Source organism: Podarcis vaucheri (assembly GCF_965113315.1).
Source record: "Podarcis vaucheri genome assembly, chromosome: 9".
Lineage (NCBI taxonomy): Eukaryota > Metazoa > Chordata > Lepidosauria > Squamata > Lacertidae > Podarcis > Podarcis vaucheri.
Window position 1 is genome coordinate 29,469,715 of NC_138767.1, and position 26,139 is coordinate 29,495,853.

A 26,139-nucleotide genomic window follows, 5' to 3' on the forward strand; every position below is an offset into this window, starting at 1 on the left:
TGTACAATGCCATCTGCCCCACATTCTACTCATGTAAAAACACGCTGATTCCCGGACTGTCTGCAGGGCAGATTTAGAAGGTGATTGGACCAGATCTGGCTCCCGGGCCTTAGTTTGCCCAATCGCCTTCTAAATCCAGCCTGCGGACGGTCTGGGAATCAGTGTGTTTTTTACATGAGTAGAATGTGTCTTTTTATTTAAAATGCATCTCTGGGTTATTTGTGTGGCATAGGCATTCGTCCCCCCCCCCAATATATAGTCTGCCCCCCCACAAGGTCTGAGGGACAGTGGACTGGCCCCCTGCTGAAAAAGTTTGCTGGCCCCTGGTCCACCTACCAGACCTTCAATATTAAGGTCAAGGTGCTTGCACTTGAAATCTGGATCAGCACCTTTCAGGGGATGATTAGCTGCTTGTGCTTAAAATGGTGCCCCTTCAGAGTTTGTGCGGCCCCACAAACCTCTGTGTGTGACAGAGCTCCTCAGACATGTCTGCTCTAGTCACTGTTAGAGTCCGACAGTGGCTGTTTGCGGAAACGCCTCCAACAAAGAAGTTCCTTAACGGAAACACGTCTCCTGGACTCACGACGTGACAGCTTCCGACGAAGCATGGGTCTCCCTGCAATTGCTTCTGACACCTCCCCACTATTTTCACTGGACGTGTCTCTCACCCCTTTCTCCCCCCTGCTTCCTGCCTGCGCTGCTGCATCTCTCTCAGTATCCCTGAGATCCTCCTCCAGAGACCCCGCGCTCCCCCTGCTGGTCCCTGCTTTGGCTGTTGAGTCTCTCCCAGTCTCTGGGAGCCCTATCACCTCCTTTCCCTCTGATGTCAGTTCCCTGACATCCACCTCCCCTCCAGGGCCCCCTTCCCCCCCGCCCCCTCCCTCTCCTCTGGGCGGTGAGGAGCTGAAACCCCGAAACGAATCCTCTTCATCTTCCGACGTCTCGAACATCTCCCTCCATCGGTCTTTGTTCCGACTCGCTGAATCCTCCTCCACCTCGGAATCAGAGAACCCCTCCAACTCCTCTTCTTCGTCTGTGGTGGCGAAGTATTCCCTCCGGAACCTCGCCACTGGCTGGGGTTTTCGAGGGAATCTCTGATGAAAAGTTTCAATTAGAACCTCGTCATCTACATCCTCTGCCCTGACCCAGGTGTTTTCCGACTCCGGTTCCCCTTCCCACATTACCAAATACTCTACTTGCTCTCCTTTCCACCTGGAATCTAGGATCTCCGCTGCATGGTAGCTGTGTTCTTTTTCCTCCATCGCTGGTCCCCTATTGACCCTCCCCTCTCTGTCCCCTATATACGGTGACAGCAACGATCTGTGGAACACTGGGTGCAACTTCATGTGGTTCGGTAACCGGAGTCTGAAAGCCACTGGGTTGACCTGTTGCGTGACTTCAAATGGGCCCAGTCTTTTGGGTCTTAACTTCTTACAACCTCCTTTAAATGGTAACCCTTGGGTGGACAGCCACACCTGGTCTCCCACCCTAATGCTTTCCCCTTCCCTTCTGGTTTTGTCTGCCTGCCTCTTATATTCCTCCTTCGCCCGGTTTAAATTAAGTTGGAGTTGGCGATGGATCGCTTCCATTTCTTCAACGAACTGTTCTGCTGCTGGAACGCTCCAGTTCTCCCCCTCCCCCCCTGGGAAGGCTCGGGGATGACACCCGTGATTGGCCAAAAAAGGGCTCATCCCCGTGGACACGTTCTCTGCATTGTTGTAAGCAAATTCTGCCAACGCCAGCTTCTCCACCCAATCATTCTCTCTGTCATTAACATAACACCTCAAATATTGCTGGAGGACACCATTAGCTCTTTCCGCCTGCCCGTTGGTTTCTGGATGACGGGCAGTAGAGAAATTAACCTCTACATGCAGTAAGCTCATGAGCTTCCTCCAGAACCTGGAAGTAAATTGTTTCCCTCGGTCCGAAACCACCCTCAAGGGGGCGCCATGCAACCTAAACACATTTTCCACAAACAATTTGGCGGTTTCTTCTGCTGTGACCGCATGTGAGCAGGCTATAAAGTGGGCCATCTTGGTTAACAGATCTACCACCACCATAATGGCTGTTTTCCCTTTGGACCTGGGCAGATCAGTCATAAAATCTATTGCCACTGCCTCCCACGGTCTTTCCGGCGTGGGTAGTGGTTCTAATAAACCTGCCGGTGCCCGCCTCTCCCCCTTGGCTCGTTGGCATCGGTCACACCCTCTCACATATTCACGCACATCTTCCCTGACCTTGGGCCACCAGAATTCCCTGGTAACCAGCCACATGGTTTTGTGTTGCCCAAAATGCCCTGCTGTGGGGTTATCGTGCAGTTGCTTGAGTACCTTTTCCCTCAATTCCCCTTCAGGTATGTATAACGCTCCCTTGTAGTACAACGCCCCATTTCTCTCCTCAAAACCCCCGGGTTTGTCTCCCTCCCTCCTAAGACTCCTGAGTTTGTCCTGGGCGTATTCATCCTGCCCCGTTCCCTCTACCAGTTCCCTTTGCCCCACCAATGCCGCCCCACACACCCAGCGGTCCTCGGGAATGACATGGGTCTCTTCGGGTACACCCTCTCCCTCCAAATATTCAGGTTTGCGTGAGAGAGCGTCCGCCCTAACGTTCTCCGGGCCTGGTACGTAACAAATCTCAAAGTTAAATTTGGAGAACTCCTGGGCCCATCTCAACTGCCGTTGGTTGAGCACTCGCGCAGTTCTCCAATACTCTAGATTCTTATGGTCCGTGCACACTTGCACCTTCTGTTGTGCACCAATTAGTAGGTGCCTCCATCTCCGGAAGGCCTCATAAATTGCAAGAAGTTCCCGGTCGTACACCGTGTAGTTCCTCTCAGACTTGTTCAACTTCCGCGAAAAGAAGGCACACGGTCGCCACTCAGACCCCTCCTTCCCCGGCTGCAGAAGAAGCACCGCCCCTATGGCTCTGTCCGACGCGTCTGTTTCGACCCTCAGCTTTTTTTGTAAATCCACATGTAGAAGTTGTTCGTCAGAGGCGAAGGCCCTTTTCAGTTCCTCAAACGCTCGCTCCGCCTCCCCCGTCCAAACAAACTTCTTTTTGCTGCTGAGACAGTCCGTGATGGGCGCCGTCAGGTGGGCGAAGTTGCGGATGAACTTACGATAAAAGTTTCCAAACCCTAGGAACCTCTGCACATCCTTCTTGGTCTTGGGTGTTTTCCATTCCAGCACCGCTTGAACCTTGCCGGGGTCCATGGCCAACCCCTTATCTGACAAGCGGTACCCCAGGAATTCCACCTCCTTGGTATGAAACTGACACTTCTCCAGTTTCACCCACAGTCTGTTGGCTTGCAGCCTGCTCAACACTTCTCTGACGTCTCTTACATGTTGCTCCTCATTCTCCGAATACACCAACACGTCATCTAAGAAGGCCACGCAATTCTTGTAGAGCAAAGGCCCCAGTACGTGGTTCATGAAAGCTTGAAAACACGCGGAGCCTGTTTGTAATCCAAAAGGCATAACTAAGTATTCAAATGCCCCCAAAGGGGTGAACATGGTGGTCTTCCATTCATCCCCTTTCCTTATACGTATCAGGTTGTACGCCCCCCTTAGGTCCAGCTTTGTAAAAATCTTTCCCTTCCGCACCCTGGTCAAAATATCATCAATCCTGGGCATAGGAAAAGCCGCCGGCTCTGTCACTGCATTTAGGGCCCGAAAGTCACATACCAGCCTCGGCTTGTCCGTGTTTTTTTTGTCCACAAAAAACACTGGGCTACCCCCCGCTGCCTTGGACTCTCTGATGAAGCCCCTCTTCAGGTTCTTGTCAATGAACGCTCGCAACTCCTGCATTTCCCTGTCTGACATGGCATACAACTTGCCTACAGGAAGCTGTGCTCCAGGGAGTAAATTGATCTGGCAATCAAAGGGTCTATGCGGAGGTAGTTGGTCAGCTTCCTTCTCGCTGAACACGTCGCTGAGATCAGCATACTGTGGTGGCACCTTCCCCTTCTCCACTACTTCAGTCCCTGCCAGGGTGGCTTGGGCCCCTGCTGACCCCTTTTCCCCCCTGCAGTGTTCTAAGCAATGTGCGGAACCGAAGGAAACCACTCTTTGATGCCAGCCCACCAGCGGATCATGTAGGGCTAGCCAGCTCATTCCCAAAATAATGGGAGCACCTCCCAAGGTGGCCACATTAAACACTATCAGTTCTGTGTGCCTTGCCACCCTCATTATCATTGGGATGGTCTGCAAGCTGACTCCTCCTCCCAACAGTTCCCTGCCATCGATCGTGGTCACCTGCAGGGGGTTGCTTAAAGGGATAGTCTGTATCTGGTGTTCAGCAGCAAACTCCTTGCTCATAAAATTGCAGGAGCTGCCTGAGTCCAACAGTGCCTTTATTTTTAGGGGGTGTCCATTTTGCAGCTCTAGCGACACTTCAATCACTAGAGCCGGTCGAGGAGCTTCTGGCACTGGCACTTGGGGAAGGGGCACTTTCACTGCTCTTTGGCCTGGCTGCAGTGCCCTGATGGCAACCAGGCGTTGGCTTTTACCTGCTCCGTTTCTCCCTGCTCTTCCCCCTCAACAGCCCCCACCATTCCTTGCCATTCCTTCCTCTGGGGGCAGACTCTGGCAAAGTGGCCTGGCTGTTGGCAGAGATAGCATTTCCGGACTCCCTTTCCCTCCTTCTTCGCCCCCTCACTGGGCTTTGAAACTGCGCGCGCGCGGGCTGTTCCGATTTCCATCGGCTCTGCCGGCGGGAAAGCTGGCTCAGGAATGTCTGGAATGCGTAACTCCTTCCAACGTTCCCCTCTCCCTTCCCGCCTCTCCAAGGCTCTTGCCTCCTGGCGCGCTCCAATGGTCAGCGCAGATTTGGTCAGCTGATCCATAGACACCGCCCTGGGGCTCCTGGCCAGCTCGTCTTTCACAGCTGAAGAAAGACCTTCTTCAAATAGCATCTGAATGGGTGCTGCCGATAAATCCCACCCCAATCTGTGAATCAGCATGGTAAATTCAGTCCAGTACTCACGGACAGATCTGCTTCCCTGCTTGCAAGCCATTAACTGTCTGCGCACCAACCCTTCCTCAATGTCGCTGGAAAACATGATATCCATTGCACGAAAAAATTTCATAGTGTCCTTTAGGATATCGTTGTGCGTTGCCATCAGGGGTCGAACCCAGTCTCGCGCGCCCTTCTCAAGATGCCCAATTACAAAAGCAACTCGAGATTCCTCATCAGGGAACTCATCAAACTGGACATTCAGGGCATATTGCATTTCAGTCCTAAAGGCATGGTAATCCTTGGGGTCCCCCCCAAACTTCTGCACCAATCCTGGTACCTTTCTGGGGAACTGAGTGGTTCTCCCCTTCTTGTCTGCATCTTGAGCCCTCCTCTCCTCGAGCCTCGCCGTCTGCAGCGCCAGTTGGACCTCCAATGCTCGGCATCTTTCTTCCAAGCTTGGATCAGCTCCTCCCCCTGCTCCTCCGGCTCCGGCTGGGTCGCTCATGATGCTTTCTCCTGCACAGGCAACGTACAGAGACTGTCGGACTGCTTTCAGGGGATGATTAGCTGCTTGTGCTTAAAATGGTGCCCCTTCAGAGTTTGTGCGGCCCCACAAACCTCTGTGTGTGACAGAGCTCCTCAGACATGTCTGCTCTAGTCACTGTTAGAGTCCGACAGTGGCTGTTTGCGGAAACGCCTCCAACAAAGAAGTTCCTTAACGGAAACACGTCTCCTGGACTCACGACGTGACAGCTTCCGACGAAGCATGGGTCTCCCTGCAATTGCTTCTGACACCTCCCCACTATTTTCACTGGACGTGTCTCTCACCCCTTTCTCCCCCCTGCTTCCTGCCTGCGCTGCTGCATCTCTCTCAGTATCCCTGAGATCCTCCTCCAGAGACCCCGCGCTCCCCCTGCTGGTCCCTGCTTTGGCTGTTGAGTCTCTCCCAGTCTCTGGGAGCCCTATCACCTCCTTTCCCTCTGATGTCAGTTCCCTGACAGCACCATTCTTGTGCAGGACTATCTGAGAAATACATTCATCAATCAGTTTAAAATACTGAGGCATAAGGCAGGAGAAAGGAAACTGAAAAGAGTGTTAGTGCTGATGTGCAAGAGTGCAGGTTTGCTTAAGTCATCCTGAGACCAAGCCTATAAAGCAGGGATCGACAACTTTTCTGCCAGCAGGCAGGAGTATGCGCGCACACACACCGCTCTATATGCTGGCTTTCAGAGCCATGGGTGGGGAGGCGGCGTTTGCAGCTTCCTATTGGCTTCCTATTCCTAATAGGAAGCCGTGGCTGCTTGCTGGAAGTCAGTCCCCATGTGGAGCTAATCTGCCACCCACGCCGTACCAGTTTACTATTAAGGGGTCCATTATCCCTTAAGAAATAAAAGGCTCTGCAACTGCTGAAGCAAACTCAATTGGGGGACTGTAAACAAGGTGGTGTTAAAAATTCTTGCAAATCCTGGCCATTTGGGAAAACTGCTGGTCCTGTGCACATCTTCAGCATATTCAAGACAACCCACAGCTGCTCTCACTTCTTTCACACTTCAAACAAAGCACTGAGACATCAGATGTCCCTAAAAACAGCAACACCTGGCAGCAGAAAAGAAAGATGTGCCCCACCTTGAGGATCTGCTGGAGTCCAGAATGCATGAGTTCACTGCGGATGCGAACTCTGAAGTCAAGTTCATCTCATGGAATGATTAGGGCATTGATCAACTGTAGGTGGGCAACCTAAGAAATACTGACGAGAGATTCCATGTCAGATCTAGCCAAGCATTCTCAGAAATACCAGGCTAAGCCCTTGCAGTAAACCTGACAAAGAAGTTTGCCAATTAAGACTGTCTGCGGTGTGTGTGTGTGTGTGTTTACACAAACAAACAAACACACTCACTCCTTAACTCATACCAAAGCTGTACAAAAAAGTTCAAGAAGCTGGTATAATAAGTAGCAAATTCAAGACATAAGTACCGGTGGCTATATGGACAAAATGCGGACTGAGAAATAATAAAGTGGTATCAGCAGAACCTTGAGGTCTGCAGAAGTACAGAAAAACCTTTTTTTGCTGCAGGCCCTACTTGTTACCTTTAATGGCACTGAGTGTCACTCTTCAGGCCATCCAAGATGGGTTTGAATCATTCCATTTCATCCATTTCTGCTAGTTGTGTCAATGCTGCCAGAACCTGCTCATGCCTATGTGAGAGTAAGGAAAACAAATCAGTAACAGATTATCTGACAGTGCAGTGCTAGCCATGTCTACTTGCTAGTCCCAATGAGTTCAATGAGATGCACTCCCAGGTGCCTTAAAGATGGCAGTCTGACTTTCATACGCTCGCAACAGGAAACTATGTAAGAGTTTGATCAATTGTACATCTATTAAAATTTCTAAAAACTGTTAAGAACCAATGTTGCCTTGGATCCAGGGGACCAAAAACCCTCCTAAGCAATATGGAGTAAGATGTGGTGCTTCAAAGCAGGGATGACCCCAAACCTTACACAAGCTTTGTTCAGCTTGTGCTTCTTAGGCTTCAGGCCATTGTGCAGATTACATGCACATTAAAGCTTGCAATTTAGATGTTTTTAATGTATTTTAATGTATTTTTAAAAGCATCCCAAGTGCTAGACTGCCCACCTATGAAATACAACTAAACCAAAAGATAAATCACCTGTAGTCACTTACATATCCACAGGCTGTGGCAGAATACAGAGGGCAAACAGTAGCGTGATAGCATCAATCATCATGGATGGGACTTGGGTCAACTGCTCTTGTCAAAAGCAGGGTCCCCTCTTCCGTTTCAAGCACCGTCTTAATTCCAAACTAAAATAACATACAGAAAGGTTGCCAATGCCACAGGAAGAGAGTAAGGCAACTGTCTAACCTGGTAAATAGGTGCAGGGGGGGCCAAGCCCCCCAAAGCTGACATGTGCAAAAGTGATGTGGGGAATATCCCGTAAGTGTGCAGATTTAAGAAGGGGAGCATCTCAACTGAGAGTAATCAAACTGGAGGTTTCTTATCCTTAATCTAGAAGTTCATTTACAATTCATCTCTTCTCTCCTCAAAGTTTTGATGTGCTTTAATCTATATACATTTTAGATTAGAAATAGGGATACCAGACGTCCCTGTTTCCCGGGGACAGCCCCCGAATTTGCAAATCTGTCCTCGGACAAATTCCATCCCCAGAATGTCCCTGGATTTCATTAAATGTGCCTGGGAAACGTGGCAGCAGCAGCGGCAATCTCAGCAGCCCGTAGCCAGCCTGGTAGTGCACTTGGCTCTGGAGTCTGGCTGGCTTCAGGAGCCGCTTGCGGCGCCCACCATTTTTCCTCGCTGGAAGTCCCCATATGATGTGTTGTGCACAAGACACATGATGTGGGGACTTCCGGCGAGGAAAAATGGTGGGCGCCGCAAGCAGCTCCTGAAGCCAGCCAGACTCCAGAGTCAAGTGCACTACCAGGCTGGCTCTGGGCTGCTGAGACTGCCGCTGCTGCTCCCATGTTTCCCGGGGCATTTAATGAAATACGGGGACATTCCAGGGATTGAATTTGTCCGGGGACAGATTTGCAAATCCGGGGACTGTCCCCAGGAAACGGGGATGTCTGGTAACCAAAGCCTACTGTTGTATTGCTTGGCATGTCGAAAAATACGGGCATCTTTTCAGCATTACTGATTGGTGTAATGGGTATGAGTGATGCTGCCGCATTTTGATGACGTACCGCTGGAAATTAGTCCGTATCTCCTCAAAATGTGCTGGCAGTCTCTGTGCTAATGCAGTGCTTTGTCAAAGAGCGAGACCATTTCTCCGCATAAACCGACAGCACCAACTAATACTTACCTGGAATACCCTCTGCTGTATGTTTACAGTCCTTGCAATTTCCAAGGCCTTCAGATGGATTACATCTCATGAAATAGACATCCCGACTTTTCTCGTATCTTGCACGTAGGAAAGAACCTTAGCTTTGAGTTCCAGATATTTGCCACGTTTTGGTCCTCTGAAGGATTTTCTCGTTGAAAACACATAAGCATATTCTCCTTTCCAAATCCTCTCCTTCGTAGCTGGGAGATGAAAACCCAGTGGGGCTGATGGCTCTGAAAATGGGATGGCATCCCTCTAAATTGCACCCAATGGATCAGTGTGGGGCAGCACTGATAATGTGGACTCGCCTGCTCCCCTTCCTGTCTCCCCATAGCTGGTGAATGTTACTGAATGAAGGGGTGGCACCACAGCTTCTGCTGATGAGGGTGACTTGGTCACATCCACACCTCCAGTACCCCATACCTGATTAGTTTCTGTCAGGGAACTGACATCAGAGCGGGAGGCGAAGGGGAGGCTCCCAGATTCTGCGGGCGAAGGACCCAGCAGCAGGGGGAGAAGCAGCTCGGTAGAGGAGGAAGGAAATCAGCGCAACACCAGGGATAAAGGGGGGCAAATGGGGGAAGCGGAGGGAGAGCTCCGGGATTCTTCTCTGAAGATTAGTGAGGAGAGCACAGGCCCTCCACTACCCACGCCCTCCCTGCGCAGAAGACTCCCGTGCAGTGAGAGAAGGTGGCGACTGGGAGTCAGACAGCTTTTATGCTGGAAAAGGTTTAAGAAACGCCCACAGACAGATTCTGCCAGCGACTGAGACAGCCAGATGGAGATGGGCTGTGCAGTCAGAACGGTTTAACCAAGGCAATTAAGCCTAGAGAGGCGGCAGTTTACGCACGAGTAACTCATACCCATTACAGTTTCCCTTGTGGGTGCATCTCTACCACTAACCCCCCTTGAACTCTGCTCAGTTTTGCAAGTGTGACTTGATTTCTAGCAATCCGCCACCAGAAAGAACCTTGTCAAGGCAGGCCAAAGCAGCACCTTTATAACCAGAGATTGCTTTTTTTCCTACTTACCATTTATGGGCTCCAAGCTGCTGCATTTTTCCATAATCAAACCCAGCAAACGATCCAATGCAATATAATATTTTGAACAGATAAGCAAGAATAGGAGAGAAAGTAAACAAAATAAATAATATGAAATGCCTAAACCAGGGGTCCTCAAACTTTTTAAACAGGGGGCCGGTTCACTGTCCCTCAGACACTGTTGGGGGCCGGACTATAGTTTGAAAAAAATATGAATGGTCAGCGCTCATATATATACTGCAGCATTATTAAAAATCCGCAACAAAAAATAGTCTTTAGGTTTAGATAGCAGACTGTCACCCTGGTTCTGCCCCACTCCACCCTTCTAAAATTTACTAAGAATTTCACTCAAATAACTTCTCCCTAAATGAGCTTAGGAAAGAAGTGTGAAGTTAACGCAGAGACTGGGAACCGCGCAGCCCATTCCTTTTGGGTTGAATTTACTCCCAAAGGCAAACAGCTAAGGACCCAATTCTAAAGCCCTGAGCATGCCCTCTTGCACTCCAGAGACAGGAGCTGCTTTCTCACGAGTAACCCTATTCAAAAGAGAAGGAGCAGCTCAAGAGGTAGGGGAATTGTAGATTGCAACTTGGACCTGTTCATACTACTGCAGTTCCCTAACCAAGGAGCTGCCCTTCATTACTGGGAACCCTCTTTTTAAAAAACCCCATATTGAAGATCTCTTGGGAAATGAGACAAGGCCTGGGTGACGCCACTGAGCCAACTCAACATGGCTCTATCTGCCTCCCTGGCTCAGCGTTTCAGCCAGTGGTGTAGCAAGGTCAGGTGGTACCGGGTGCAGAAAATTCCTTGTCACACCTCCCATTGAAATTTTATTTTATTTGCCTGCAAAAATGGTTTGACTTTATTTCATATTCTCTTACAAAGGAACGTGGATTCTGGGCCTCTGATAACAAGTGGGCGACTGGACACATACTTAAATCTACAGGATGGATTGTGTTTTGGCTTGTTATTTTATTTATATTGATTGTTTATTTATTTAATAAAATTTATTTTTAAAAAAACCAACCTGCAAAGTGGTTTACAAAAACAAAGGAACACCATAGCAGAAAAATCAAGAAAAATTAACAACTCTACTTTGTACAAAAGCTAAAATATTAAAACAGATTAATATTACTTCAACTTCCTAAGCATCTGGATATGCTTGCGTAAACAATGCTTTTAGCAGGTGTCTGAAAAGAGTATAGCAAAGGCATGTGCTTTGCTGCACTAGGCGGGGAGTTCCCAAGTGCAGGTGCTGCCACACTAAACAATGCAGTACAGACATTATGTGAAACCTGTAATAGTGTTTGAAACTACTGAAGGGAAGGTTTTATTTATTGTGATTTCACCATGCTCTGTATTATCTGAAAAAGAAAACATTTATTTAAAAAGCAGGACTGCATAGCAGCAATCTGCTTGCCCGAGAGTCTCATAATGATGAGTTGGACTTATTCCTGAGTTGATGGTACATAAGACTGGCTGCAATCCTATGCACCCCTTGTAACCAACTTTCACCTAAAAATCTGCACAAACCTGCACCAGAGAATTGTAGAGTTAGAAGGGACCCCTGAGTGTCATCTAGCCAACCCTCTGGGGCAATGCAGGAATCTCAACTAGACCATCCCTGACCAATGGCCATCCAGCCTCTGTTTAAGACCTCCAATGAAGGAGAAGCCACCACCTCCTGAGGGAGTTCTTTCCACTGTCGAACAGCTCTGCCTGCTAGAAAGCTTTTCCTGATGTTTTCACAGCTCAGGGGAGGCTTGGGAGTCATGGGCGGTGGGCCATTGCCCCATGCTCCTGGGCTGCTTCCCCCCCTACCTACACCACTGCAATGTGGAGCATCTTTCAGTGCTGCTAGGCCAAGCCACAACTCAGAGACTGGGCTGCATCTGCTCTTGAATCTGACAGCTTAAAATTGAGGAGATTTCACCCCTCCCATACCCAAGAATCTCCTGACCATCTCCTGATGATTTCTGCTGACTCTCCACAGAGAAGAGGAGGCGTGTCCTGCCTATTTACTTATTCTGCCCAGCAACATATCTGTGTGTGAGAGAGAGTCAGTCAGTCAGTGTATCAGAGAGAGTGAGAGTGTTAGAGATCCTAGAGATTAGATTGCTGTTAAGAGCAGCTGCAGACTCTCAGTGTAGCATTGCTTTATGCTCAGAATACTTAGCTCTGTATATAGTTTTGTACCATAGTTGTAGTTATAGAATAAAAGGAAGATATTTTACAGAGCTGCTCTCCGAGTGGTTTAGACTCTGCAAAACTCTGCTGCGCAACGACTGAATTATTGAGACAGTGAATCCGGTGCTCTCAGCTCTAAGCTGTGAGTCCACAGCACTGTGACCGTTTCCTGCGGGAAGGAGGTCTCTGGCGGTGCTACCCAGCTCGCCCAGCCCAGTCGGGGTTGAGGCACATGAGTCCAGTTGGCGCACTGGCTCTAGGGCGATGCTGACATCGGTTGTGGGCCCAGTCGTTGTTCCAGTCGTCTGACCTGGCATTGTTCCAGTCATCCCAAGCGTCCTAGTCGTCCCAGTCGCCAGAGGTTTCTGTTGCTGATTGCCGGACGGTGGAACGGACGCTGCATGCTGGACTGATTTGCGGTGCCCAGAAGCAGAGCTGTTTTGGAGCAGAGTGTTCAAGCTGCCGCTGTTGCTGTTGCTGCTGTTTGATTTATGGAGGTATGTTGCTGACTGCCAAAGGAAGAAGATAGCATCCCTGTTTGCCTGTTAATTGCGCTCTGAGTGGGAGAGAGAGTGGCTGAAGGAGTCAAGGCTTTATCTGTGTTGCACGAGGGAAGTGTCTTGCTCTAAGTAATAGCAGACATGGCCTGTGCACATTCTGGCCAGATGGCTCTGTCCTTTCCCCTCCTCATGCCTGAAAACTATGGAGTTTGGCAAGTAAAGATGAAAGCGCTTTTACAGAGGGAAAAGCTATTTCACACGATAGAAGATGACCCTCCAGATAAGGATGATGATGATTGGGCTGAATGGCATGCTGCAGATATGAAAGCCCGAGGGACAATTGTTTTGAGTGTTTCAGACCACTTGCTGGTGAACTTAGAGGGTCAAGAGACTGCACAAGCTGTTTGGCATAAGTTGAGAGATATGCATCTGAGACAAAATGCTGGTTCCAGTGTGATTTTCTTTAAGAAGCTGTGCAGGCTGCAGTTGGAGAAAGGTGGTGATTTGCCTAGCCATCTATCTCAATTAAAGCGTCTCAGACAGGACCTTGTTCAGCGAGACCTGGCTATTTCAGAGGCTGTGTTTGCAATGCTAATGATCAATAGCCTAGAGGAGTCTTATGATGGAGTGGCTGCCCAGATCTCTACGATGCCTTCTGACCGGCTGACAGAAGATTATGTGTCTAGTGTGCTTCTGAATGAGTGGGATCGCAGACAAGCTGTTAGAGAAAGCCGGGAAAACTGTGCTGTTTAAAATGTGCTTGAAAATGTGCCTGAGTCTTCAGCAGGGGAAAGTGAAAGTGAAACTGCTGCTGTTAAAGCTTTGAAATTGAAGCGGTGCTTTTCGTGTGGAGCACAAGGCCATTTAAGTTTCCAGTGTAAGAAGTCTTCAAAGAAGAAGGGAAACTTCAGAGGCAGAGGGGGAGGAGGAAGAAATCCCCAAGCACCTGCTACTTCAAAGGCCTTGATCTCTCGCTGTTCCAGTCAATGTGGGCGGAGTTTCTTCGTGGTCGACTCTGGCTGTTCAAACCACATGGCCAAAGATAAGAATCTCTTTGTTCAGCTTGAGAAGCAAGAGAAAGCAATTCATCAAGCAGATGGGACAGTTCTCACGAGTGTGGCTCAGGGGTGTTCTTAAAGAGCCTGAATGCAACTATTAAGAATGTCCTGTATGCACCTGATATTCAGGACAATTTGTTGAGTGTTTCCCAGCTTGATCGTCAAGGGTTTAAGGTGGTGTTTGCTAAATCTCGCTGTGAAATTCTTAGAGATGGCAAGCTCATTCTGTATGCAAAATGTGTAAATGGATTGTACCAATTGCCTTTTGTTTCAGGTACAGGCACTGCAGAAGCAACTGAGAAAGAGTGTTGCAATTTATCTGTAGATAAGAATGAGAAGTTGCATGACCAATGTATTCATTATTATCATCGAATTTATGCTCATCTGAATTTCCAGGCTGTGGCAAAAATGCCTGATATGGTTCAGGGTATGAGGTTAAAAGAATGTCCCTACCACATGAAATGTGTTTCTTGTGCAGAGAGTAAGGCAAGGCAAGCTCCCAAAGGTACAGAGTCTGGGAGAGAGGCCAAGAAACCATATGAAGTCATTCATGCAGACTTAGTGGGGCCTCTAGCACTCTCTAGAGGCAATTCAAGGTTTTTTATGGTTCTGATAGACTCCTATTCAAAATATGTTTGGGTCTATGTGCTGCAGAAAAAGTCTGAAGCCTTTACCAAGTTTCGCCAGTTTTGTAAATGGCTCAGAAATGTACATAATGAGAATGTACGTTGTTTTTTCACAGACAAGGGTGGAGAGTTTTGTTCAGAAGAGTTTGAGAGTTTTCTTTCTGAACAGGGCATTGAGCATAGGACCGCCACGCCCAGATCACCCTGGCAGAATGGTTTATGTGAGAGAGTGAACCAGACCCTGCAGCAAGGAATCAGAATGCTGTTACATGATTCGGGGCTGCCCAATCCCTATTGGGCTGAAGCTCTTTCGTTTTTCTGTCACGTGTATAACAGGAGGTACCAGTCTGGTGTAAATTGCACCCCATATGAGATGCTTCACGGAAGAAAGCCATGTGTAAAGCATTTTAAAATTTTTGGTTCGGAGGTTTGGGTGCACACCTCGCAAGGTGACAAAACTGAGCAAGCGTGGAGAACATGGTATTTTCCTAGGATATGAGAAAGGGTCTTATCGTGTTCTGATCACAGACACGAAAACCATAAGGCTGACCAGGAGTATTGATGACAATCCACAATGGGACAGAGTTGGCGTTTTTCAGTGCCATCCCATTTGTGATGATGGTGCAAAAGGGGCAAAGAAAGTTAAGAGAGAGGCAAATGTTGGTGGTGATAATCCTGATGCCAATGTAGTTCCAGATGATGGCACAGATTATCAGAGCTCAAAAGCCTCATGTGAGTCTGACGCTGACTCAGACTTAGCAGCTTTATATACTTTAGCTCCCCATTCTCCTAAAGAGGAGGAAGCACCAGAACAAGAGGATCAGAGAGTTTTGCGCAGATCCGAGAGAACAACCAAGGGTGTACCACCGAAAAGGTTTTCTGAAGAGTTTGCAAAGACTGCGGTCACAAGCAACTCTGGTGGGGTTTTTAAACCAAGCATGAAGTGTGCTGAGAGTAGTAGCACAAAACGCTTTATTTATTTCCTTACCTGATATTTGAAGGAAAGCGTGTATTTGAGTTCTGAAAATGGTTTGTTCAAATCTGCCTAGTTAGAAATGTCAATTTGTATCTGAAAGGAAGAAATGTGTGTGAAGATTTTTCCAGAAGCTGCTTATTCAATGGTATTGTAAAAGTGTGTTATATGCTGGGAAGAGAGATACCTGCAAATATGTTAACCAAGGTTGTAAGCAGAGAACAACTTTTGGAGTGTATGTGTAAATTGCAGTTATGTTAAAGATTCTTGAAATGGTCGGATGAAATGGGGGAGGATGAGGAGATTTCACCCCTCCCATACCCAAGAATCTCCTGACCATCTCCTGATGATTTCTGCTGACTCTCCACAGAGAAGAGGAGGCGTGTCCTGCCTATTTACTTATTCTGCCCAGCAACATATCTGTGTGTGTGAGAGAGAGTCAGTCAGTCAGTGTATCGGAGAGAGTGTTAGAGATCCTAGAGATTAGATTGCTGCTAAGAGCAGCTGCAGACTCTCAGTGTAGCATTGCTTTATGCTCAGAATACTTAGCTCTGTATATAGTTTTGTACCATAGTTGTAGTTATAGAATAAAAGGAAGATATTTTACAGAGCTGCTCTCTGAGTGGTTTAGACTCTGCAAGACTGCAAAACTCTGCTGCGCAACGACTGAATTATTGAGACAGTGAATCCGGTGCTCTCAGCTCTAAGCTGTGAGTCCACAGCACTGTGACCGTTTCCTGCGGGAAGGAGGTCTCTGGCGGTGCTACCCAGCTCGCCCAGCCCAGTCGGGGTTGAGGCACATGAGTCCAGTTGGCGCACTGGCTCTAGGGCGATGCTGACATAAATTACCTCAAGACCAATATTCTCAAAAGAAACTTAACCACCATTTATCACCAAAGTCACGTTGACTCTTAAGTTGCCATCAGCAATGATTTGCATAACAGCTTTTAAGTATATTTTGGGTTTTGTGTTTTGAATTGGATTGCTATTTTATATATTTTTTAAAGAAAGGTAGGCTGACAAACACAGAGAGAGATGGATATTGTTGCTAAGGCTAGCAATACCAAAAAAATGGTTGCTGGAAAAAATGGTTGCTGGAGATATGGGCAGGCTTCAAGACGAGTTCTGAGCAGTGCTTTTTTTCTGGAAAAAAAGATGGGGAAACTTACCACAAGGTGATAGACAGACAGACAGACAGATAGATAGATAGATAGATAGATAGACAGACAGACAGACAGATACTGATTGATTGTAGTGGCACAAACCCACACTCCGGGCAGTGGCTAAATATAAGATGTGATTAATAAACACAAGCAGACAATGATCTGGCCAACAACTTTATTGATTAGAGATACAGGTGGATTTTTGCCTTGGGCATTGGGTGTATATCTGTTCCATACAATATAAAGGGTGAGTCTTTTAGAAGAGGCCCCATGGAACATGTGTACTCACAGGGCCTCTTTTAAAGGACTCACCCTGTATATAATTAAAAAAAATCAAGGTAAGGTAACTCAGTTACCCCGAGGTCCCGTACCCCCCCCCCGGCTTCCTAGTAAACATGGCTAGGCTTACACTGTGACTTCAGATGCCTAATACTCATCCTTCACTAGCTGTTTGGTTCCCTGCATCTTCCACTTTCACTCAGGATGGCAGTTTCAGTTGTCATGAATCCACAAGAGCCAACACACACACACGGGCTACTTCAGTCTTAGTGTCCCCCCCATTTTTCTTTCTTCACTGCCTCCCTGGTTTGCTTTCCCCACTTCCTATCTTCTTTGCAAAATCTACAATCCTAGTGGCAGTGAGTCCCACTGAAGTGAATGGGATTCACTTCTGAATAGATTGGGCGAGGGTTGCAGTGTCCTTTCAGAAGCTCCCCCTCCATCCCATCCCATCTATCCCATCCAGTGTTTTGCCTCAAACGTTGGCAGAGCTGTCTCCCATTTTTGAGGCAATCCTAACTTTTGAAAGTGTGTAGTTTTTTGCCCAAGGAGCTGCTTTAAAGGGGAAATGGGAAGCATCCTAGCAGTGCAGAAAAACTGTTTTGCTGTCTTGAGAAGTCAAGAAGAGGAGAGAAAGAGAGATAGAAAGCTGAGGGCAGAGTTGGAAGTGGAGTTTGAGACTACTACTGTGAGATTATCACAGAATCACAGATTTGGAAGAAACCTCAGAGGGTCATCTAGTCCAACCCCCTGCAATGAAGGTACCTCAACTCAAGAAGCCTCAAGTTAAGAAAGTATAAGGCAGCCAGTTAAATCTTCCTCCTCCATTAACCCCTATTGCAACACAGACGATGCCCCTTGAAAGCCCCAATCCTACCTTTTTATTGAAGGGTGGGGCAAGGAAACAAAGAGCTAGCCTCCTTTATTTTTCATTTTTAATATGGAGGGAACAGGGAAGCTATTTAGGGGAAACCAACAATATAAACACCATCAGTAAATAAAAACAAAAACACTCCCCCCCTTTTCTTTTCTGCCAGTGGGTGCGAGGGAAGAAAAATGAAACAGCAGCAAATAATGATGTTTAGGGTTGGGGGAACAGATGTGTGAAAAAGCAAAGGGACAAGGGGAGACTTGAGGAGAGTTCAAGGGTGGGGAGGAGAAAATAGTAGAGACAGACAACACAGAGAGAAGGGAGGACAAACACAGAGAATGGAGCAAACGGGGCTTTAAAGGCATGGCAATTTCCACCCCCTCTTCACTTCGAAGCAAGCGTCTCTGTCCGGGAGAGGGAAGGGAAGTCTCTAGGCAGCTCCACGGAGGAGCCCTGCTTTTCCCGCTCATGCGACTGGAGGAACCACTGTAGGTGCTTTTTTTTTGTTTTATACGGAGGCTTCATAACAAGGAAGTTGGCTTTATCGCGCGAGAAAGGAGAACAAGTCCGTTTTCTAGGCTGTTTTTCCTCCCTGTAAGGGAAAGGAGAAAGCAGGCGAGGGAGGGAAGGAAGGGGGGAAATAGAACAGCGCGCTAAAACATTTCCCTTTCCAAAAAGAAAAAAGGGGGGTGGACCGATTTAAGGGAAAAGGCAAAACTGCAACAAAGAAGCTCGCGCCGCTCCTGCCATTACCGCTCCGCTGCTCCCTAAATAAGCACAGTTTTCCCTCCCTCCTTGCAAAGCAAGCAAAAGGGAGGCTGAAAACAGGCGGGCGCAGCAGAACTCTGAGAATGACGGCTCTCTAGGACCCGCCCCCTCACTTCCGGGCCCTTCCTCTCGCCCAGCCCTGCGCTTGCAGGCAAAGCTCCATAGCAACGCAGGCCTGCTGAAGCGCTGCCGCCTTTGAGCCTTCCCAGCGGAGCCATGGTGAGGGGAGGGGGAGCTTATGCTGTTATGGGGTTCAGGGGAGAGGCGGCGAGCTTGCCGGGTTTGTATAGGTAGGGGAAAAGGGGGGGGTGGGGCAGCCAAGGTAGATCTGGAGATTTCAAGCGAGTGGGAGGAGAAGGGCACCTGCCCCCTCCCCACATCTCCAAGGAGGGTTGGGAGAGGCTCCTGTCAGAAACCTGGGAGAGCCGCTGCCGATCAGTGCAGGTAACACCGAGCTGACGTGGATCCATGGTCTGACTCGGTATCTGGGTTCCTATATAGGGGAAAGGCCTGAGCTCTCTGGTACAGCATCAGCTTAGCATGCAGAACGCTCTAGGTTGAGCCTCTGGCATCTCCAGGTGGGGGAAAGTTGTTGGTCCTCCGCCTGGAAAGGGGGTGGGGTGGGGTGGGGGTGGACCACACTGCATTAGATGGACCAGTGGCCTGTAACCTGGTGTAGAGTGAAGAACAGGGCAGGTAGGTCTTCTTGAGCGCAACTGTTAGGATGGCGAAGTGCAAACAATGAGGGCGGGGCTTCTCCACCTTTTTAATAGTTGTGCAGAAGGACAAATAAGGCTTTCAACATGGCTTGCAGATAACAGCCATAAGACAGTCCCTGCTCTGAGGCTCACTAAAAAGAAAGAGGGATTGGGAGGGAAGATGAAAAAATATTAAAGACATGATTGACATAATTGTTTTGATACTTGCTGTTTTTATTGCCTTTAACTTGTAAGCTACTTTGGGACTTACAGATATAAGAGATAGATAACCCCCCCCCCACAAACACACCTTTCCTGTAAACTGGATTAGACTTTTACAGTTATTACCATTGCTTTATAACAGGCTTCCTCCAACTCAGCCCTCCAGATGTTTTTGGCCTACAACTCCCAGGATCCCTAGCTAGCAGGACCAGTGGTCAGGGATGATGGGAATTGTAGTCTCAACACATCTGGAGGGCCAAGTTTGAGGAAGCCTGCTTTATAATATGCTGGCACTTTTCTCAGTTGATATTCAGTCTTTCAGAAAATTATAAATAAGTACAGTGCCATCACTAATGGATTACTTATTATAGGACTACTCTCTCTCAAATCTTGTGGAACCATTGCTTAATTTTTTTGGGGGGGCGGGTTCCATCCTTCTATTTATGAGTCATGTAATTTTTTTTGCATCCAGGAGCAAATTGAACACAAGTTATTTGTGTAAGCAGGTACAGTGGTACCTCGGGTTAAGAACCTAATTCGTTCTGGAGGTCTGTTCTTAACCTGAAACTGTTCTTAACCTGAAGCACCACTTTAGCTAATGGGCCCTCCCGCTGCTGCCGCGCCACCACTGCACGATTTCTGTTCTCATCCTGAAGCAAAGTTCTTAACCCGAGGTACTATTTCTGGGTTAGCGGAGTCTGTAACCTGAAGTGTATGTAACCTGAAGCGTATGTAACCCAAGGTACCATTGTATGCTGGTTCTTGCCTGGGTAAATCAACCAAAGCTTGAGTTTAACTTGGATTTTAAGGAGTCAACCCATCTGGTTTCTTATCAACTTGTGAGTGCGGCTTTCTGCTCTCAGTATTGCTGCTATCAGGGTGTTGGTAGCAGGAAACCCCACATGAGCAGACTACTATATGTGGGAGTAGAGGGTGCTGCAGGTGGCTGTCTTAATGCTGGGTTTTAAAGAAAAATATAGATGGCATTTTAAGCCTCCATTTTACCATCTACCCTTTAACATAGCACCTCTCTTGCTTCACTATGAGCATGTCCCTTCTGACTTGCCCCACTAATGCAGAGCAGCCTTGTTCCCTAGTGCCTTCAGCGGGATGCCATAATTCCCGATGCTACTCTGCAACAGGGCTCCCTCCACAAGTGCTCCATTGCTGTTAATTTAGTAGCTAGTTCAGTGGGCTGGATCCAATGTTAAAGGAGACCCAATGAAATTAATGGTTATGACTAACTTTATTAATTTCAGTGAGTCTGCTCTGATTTTGATTTAGTGGGATACTATCCCATGTTCTGGAGCTGGAGACCAAATTGGTTAGAAATATTGGCTGCTGCCCAAATTTTACGGGCTAGTGCTCACATTTTGTTACAGTGATTTTGCTTCTTTTGCAGGCAGAGGTAGAAGAAACTTTAAAGAGGATCCAGTCACATAAAGGAGTTATTGGAACTATTGTCGTAAATGCAGAAGGTAAAGATCTGCCTTTTGGGTGTTCTCAGAAGTACATTCAACGCTTTGTACAAAAATATGCTTTTTGGAATTTTTCTTTTGCTATTTGAAATCTACTTTAAGCTAAGTTGGTTATTCTAATTTACAATTTGAATCTAAAGCTGAGGACTGGTTTCTTTTAATCTGCAGAAGTCATCAGTGTGAATAGTTTATTTGATATCAAGAGGCTGATGGGGACTTTGTGATTTGTGTGTGAGGCCTCAGCATTTTCTTCAAGTTCACAAATGCTCTGTTTTTTAAGATACTTTTGCCACTTTAACACAGTGGATAAAACCAGTGCTTTTTTTCTGGGGGTACTAAAGGGTACACAGTACCGACACTTCCCTTTCCACCAATGTTAAAAGAGTGGCACTTACTTTAACAACTTCATGGGGAGTACCAACACACACACACACACATTTAAAAGCACTGGATAAAATTATGTTTTTTTGAAATTGGTGGCAGCATTCCCATTTACTGGAAGTTGGGGTTTCACCCAGTATGTAACTACTCTAATGATCTCAAGTGTCTGTGAGCATTTATTATTTTTGTAGCTATTTGTCTAGTTAACCAAAATACTGAGATTCTTGAGGAAAGATTCACATGCCTACTCCAGTAGTAGGTTTTACAGTATCTCCAGATGTCTCTCCCTAATGAACATAAGGGCATACCCTCCAACATTTCTCCAATGAAAATAGGGATGTCCTATTCCTTTATTTATTTATTTATTTATTTATACATACACCACCAATTAAACTTCCTTCAGATGTCTTCTAGAGGTTATATAGTTATTTCCTTGGCTCAGGAGTTGCATAACTTCATACCCTCCAACATTTCTCCGATGAAAATAGGGACATCCTAAGGAAAAGTGGGGCATTCTGGGATCAGATCAGAAACCTGGATGGCTTCTGAAAATCTTGGACTGCCCTGGAAAATATGGACACCTGGAAGGTCTCTAAGAGCAACCTGCTGGATCAGGCAAATAACCCTTCTAGTCCAGCATCCTGTTTTCACAGTGGCCAACTAGATGCCTGTGGGAAGCTTGTAAGCAGGACCTGAGTACAATAGCACACACTCTGGTTGTGATTCTCAGACACTAATATTTAAAAGCATAATTCCTCTGGCAGTGGAGGTAAAACATACTTATTTTGGCTAGTAACCATTGGTAATAGTTATTAAGCAGTAGTGGATATCAAGCTGCATGGAGAAGGTTGTTGAAAACTATTTTTCATAGGGTTTGCCCAAGTAATTTTGATTACAGCCTGACAATCTTGGTCTACAACCGTTGTCTCATAGGCTACTGAAATCTCATTAAAATGCATGTAGTAGGGTCTGGCAGCTTACTTCCCAACTAGGCGTCCCTTCTTTTTGGTTTAAGTGTCTCTCCTCACCTGTAACAGTTGCTGATTGGCTGTTCTTTCCCCAGAGTAAAAATGGCTTTTTCAGAAGTGTCCTTAACCTTAGATGCAGTTTGGTTCTGATGTTGCCCTGTTTAATCCTAAAGCAGCAAATTACTTCCTTTTCAGGCATCCCAATCAGAACCACTCTCGACAACTCAACTACAGTACAATACGCAGGTCTCCTTCATCAGCTCACGATGAAAGCAAAAAGCACAGTGAGAGATATCGATCCTCAGAATGATCTGACCTTTCTCAGGATTAGATCAAAGAAACATGAAATCATGGTTGCCCCAGGTAATATATTTTGTCTTCCAAAAGAAAATATTGCTCTTACTGCTGTGTGGGTAGCTTTTGAGGTCCCTTTCATTGCTCCAATGCTGATGTTAGATATCCGTCTTCCTGTTTCAGCTAGGAAGATAAAAGCATAAGGGATGTGCTTGCCTTCAGATCCTTTAATTGCTTAAATCAAGCATGTCCAAAGTCCGTTTCGGGGCCCAATCCAGCCCCCGTGGCAGTATATATGTCCTGGGGTTAAAAAAAAAGCTCAGCAACTTCAATCCTAAAAGCAACTTTGGTTGGCCCTCACACATGTTCACTTCATCAAATCTGGCCCTCTTTGAGAAAAGTATGGGCGCCCCGGGCTTAAATAGAGAGGGCCCAGCATTTATCCATCTATCATGGAGGCGCAAGTTACAGCAACAGCCAAGGCGACATTTTTCCACCTTCGCCGCATCAAGCAGTTGGTCCCTTACCTTTCCCGCCCCGACCTGGCCACAGTGATCCATGCGACAGTCATCTCCAGGCTTGACTACTGTAATTCGCTCTATGCGGGGCTGCCCTTGAAGCTGTCCCAGAAACTCCAGCGGGTACAGAATGCTGCAGCGAGGCTCCTCACGGGGTCTCTGCCATGGGAGCATATTCATCCAGTGCTTTACAAGCTGCACTGGCTCCCGGTGGAGTACAGGGTCAGATTTAAGGTGCTGCTTTTGACCTTTAAAGCCCTTCACGGCCTAGGACCCTCGTACCTACGGGACCGCCTCGCCTGGTATGCCCCACGGAGAGCCTCAAGGTCCATAAATAACAACACCCTAGTGGTCCCAGGCCCTAAGGAAGTTAGATTGGCTTCAACCAGAGCCAGGGCCTTTTCAGCACTGGCCCCAACTTGGTGGAACGCTCTGTCTCATGAGACCAGGGCCCTGCAGGATCTGATTTCTTTCCGCAGGGCCTGTAAGACAGAGTTGTTCCGCCTGGCCTTTGGCTTGGAGCCAATTTGATTCCCTCCCCCCCATTTTCTTTTTTCTTTTCCTTCTCCTGCAATGAGGCTACATTTTAATATTTTAATGTTCCATTATTTTAATGTTGTATTTTATTTTTGTTTTTAAGTTGTAATCATTCATCTTGTTTTTATTATTGCTTGTAAGCCGCTCTGAGCCTGGCCTTGGCTGGGGAGGGCGGGATATAAATAAAAAATTATTATTATTATTATTATTATTATTATTATTATTATTATTATTATCATTATTATCATCATGTTGTGTGGCAAGGCCAGACTATAGCTGATTGCTGTGCCTGACTAGACGAGAAAATTGTTAGATCTGGTATAAGACTATTTCCTAGATGTGAGGAACAACCACTGTTGGTGACAAATGACTCCCAAACCACCAATCTAACATAAGACAGATTTGATTTTAGCTTTTAGTACTTGCGTTTGTACATCAATATGGTATTTGATAAACAATGGCTGTTACTATTTTTTGAAGTGTTTCATGTTGTCTACTGAGTGGGCACAGGCAGTGGTCTTTATTATTTTGCCCAAAATCAATCCCCCCAAATAGTTAACAATCAATATTGGGAAAAGGATTCACCAAATACAACAAAACATTATAACTATGAAAATATTTGTCTTATAGAACTATTTTGAAATGTATATTGTAAAAATAAGGAATAGCCAAAATAGAACAAGCTGTAACAAGTTGTTTATTATCTTTTTCCACAGATAAGGAATATCTTCTGATCGTTATCCAAAATCCTTGCGAATAAACCAACCACACAAATTTTATGGGAACTGTGCTACAATTTTAAAATAACATTTACTACAGCTATACAATGTTGTAGCATACCACTAAGAAACTTTTCCAGTAACTTGTCAGAAAGTTTGCAAGCTAAAATCTCTCACGTGTGCAAATGCATTGTATTTGTAACTGAATTAATGAAAATGTGTGTCTAACTGCTTAAAGGACAATAAACTTAAATGCTTAAAGCATGTGTTAACATTGATTGAGACATGTGTTATAAAATTAAATAAATCTTTTGAAATAATGAAGCACAGAGCTAAGGCTACGGCTGGAACTCTAATAAAAACAGCTCTCAAAGCAGTTTTCATGTAAACAGTTGGAAGTAGGGAATGCAGAATTAAATAATGGTTGCATTTCAGCTGACGTTAAACAGGATTATTAAGTCCCTTTGATTCCAGTGGGATTGATATGCTCAAGTTTTCCAACTTCAGATTGATTGTGCCCAAAGTAAGTGAATTCAGTAATATAGTGAGCTGCTTAGAATGATGCTTTTTTCTGATAGAGCTAAACATGCTTTTCCTGCAGTTACTCTTTGTGCAGTGGCTCACAATGTTTTGGATGCCTGTATGAAATAAACGTTTATCAGTAGTTTACAGATAGAAGTGAAATGTAAAACAAACTACTGGAAATATGACAGGGACCACAAGTTCTGAACCAAGGCTGCAAGCTTATTGCATTGAACTCAGTGGGGCTTACTTCCAGCAGTACTCAAGCAGGTTCAGGCTGCGTGAGGAACCTAGTGAGGGAATTATTTCAAAGGAATGTATGGAGCACTGCTGAAGAAGGACGGAAACAAAGGACTCGAGCACAGTGAAGATCTCTTAAGCAGAAGTGCTTGAAGAGGGCGATTCTGTTTCATCACAGAGATGTGCAGCAAGACAGAATGTGATCTCTTTGCAGGCATTCACTTAGCAAAGCAGTATGTTTTAAGATAATATTGAGGTACGCTATTTCTGTAGTGGGCTTCATTGAACTGAAAGGTGGGGACGGTTAAATGCTTAGTAACTTCTTAGGGAAGTTTTTAATGTTTGATGTTTTATCGTGTTTTAATATTCTGTTGGGAGCCACCCAAAGTAGCTAGGGAAACAGCCAGATGGGTGGGGTATTATTATTATTATTATTATTATTATTATTATTATTATTATTATTACCAAACTTAGGGAATTTCTACAACTTCCTTGAAGCTTCTGTTTTCATCACTTAATAAATATTTCATTTCTAGTAATCTAAACATTTCAATAACATTTCATCATTCATAAAAAAGTGTTTACATTTTGATTTAGAAAAAAGTCAAATTCTAACTTCAAATTCATTCAGTTTATTTGTGGAACATTAAAATGCATGATCTAGATGTGTGTTACAGCGTAAGTCTTACAAAATGTGATTGTCATAATAAAGCATTAGAAAAGGAAAAAACAATAACTCAGATATAATTCACAGTCAAATGGTGTCAAGCCTTAGCTGATGATTTAAATAATTTAAGCTCACATTACAAAAAGAAAAAAAATCCCGCTTACTAAAAGCTCTTAATTCCACAAACACACACATAAAGCTTCTCCTATTGAACATGCCACATTTTTAGGATGTACACATGCTGTGGTTTTTATGCACCATATTTCTACAAGGTAGGAAAAAAAAAATTCCAGAAACAATTCTGATTCAGATACATGTAATGACATCTCAGGGATTCAAACTGCTGACCTTTTGATCAGCAAGCCCTAGGCTCAGTGGTTTAGACCACAGCGCCACCTGTGTCCCATCCTGCTAGCTATAGTGGACAGGAATTCTGTCTCTGCTGATTCTAGGGTTGGGGTGAAGAGGGATTAGGAATCACATTGGGACCTCCATCCTGTTGATAGTGTTTTTCCCCGCTTATCTGCTTAAACAACACAAGCTATTATGTGTCTGCCCTTTGTTGAGAGGGCACAATCTGCGAAACCAGCTATTATTAGTACTACAGGCCCCA

The 26,139-nt window shown here is 46.1% G+C and overlaps 1 protein-coding gene across 1 annotated transcript; it reads left to right on the top strand.

The window, feature by feature from the left end:
- The first annotated feature begins 18,357 nt into the window (after positions 1–18,357).
- On the top strand, positions 18,358–24,358 carry LOC309540593 (dynein light chain roadblock-type 2). The gene is made up of 4 exons (XM_082237523.1): positions 18,358–18,501; positions 20,605–20,680; positions 22,225–22,392; positions 24,095–24,358. Exons 1-4 carry the CDS (start codon positions 18,499–18,501, stop codon positions 24,136–24,138), a joined length of 291 nt encoding a protein of 96 aa, XP_082093649.1. The 5' UTR covers positions 18,358–18,498; the 3' UTR covers positions 24,139–24,358.
- Positions 24,359–26,139: the final 1,781 nt, after the last annotated feature.

Coding starts and splice junctions, on each gene's coding strand:
- LOC309540593 (XM_082237523.1), top strand. Junction 20,681..22,224: donor TATTGTCGTAAATGCAGAAG/GTAAAGATCTGC, acceptor CTTCCTTTTCAG/GCATCCCAATCAGAACCACT. Junction 22,393..24,094: donor TGAAATCATGGTTGCCCCAG/GTAATATATTTT, acceptor CTTTTTCCACAG/ATAAGGAATATCTTCTGATC.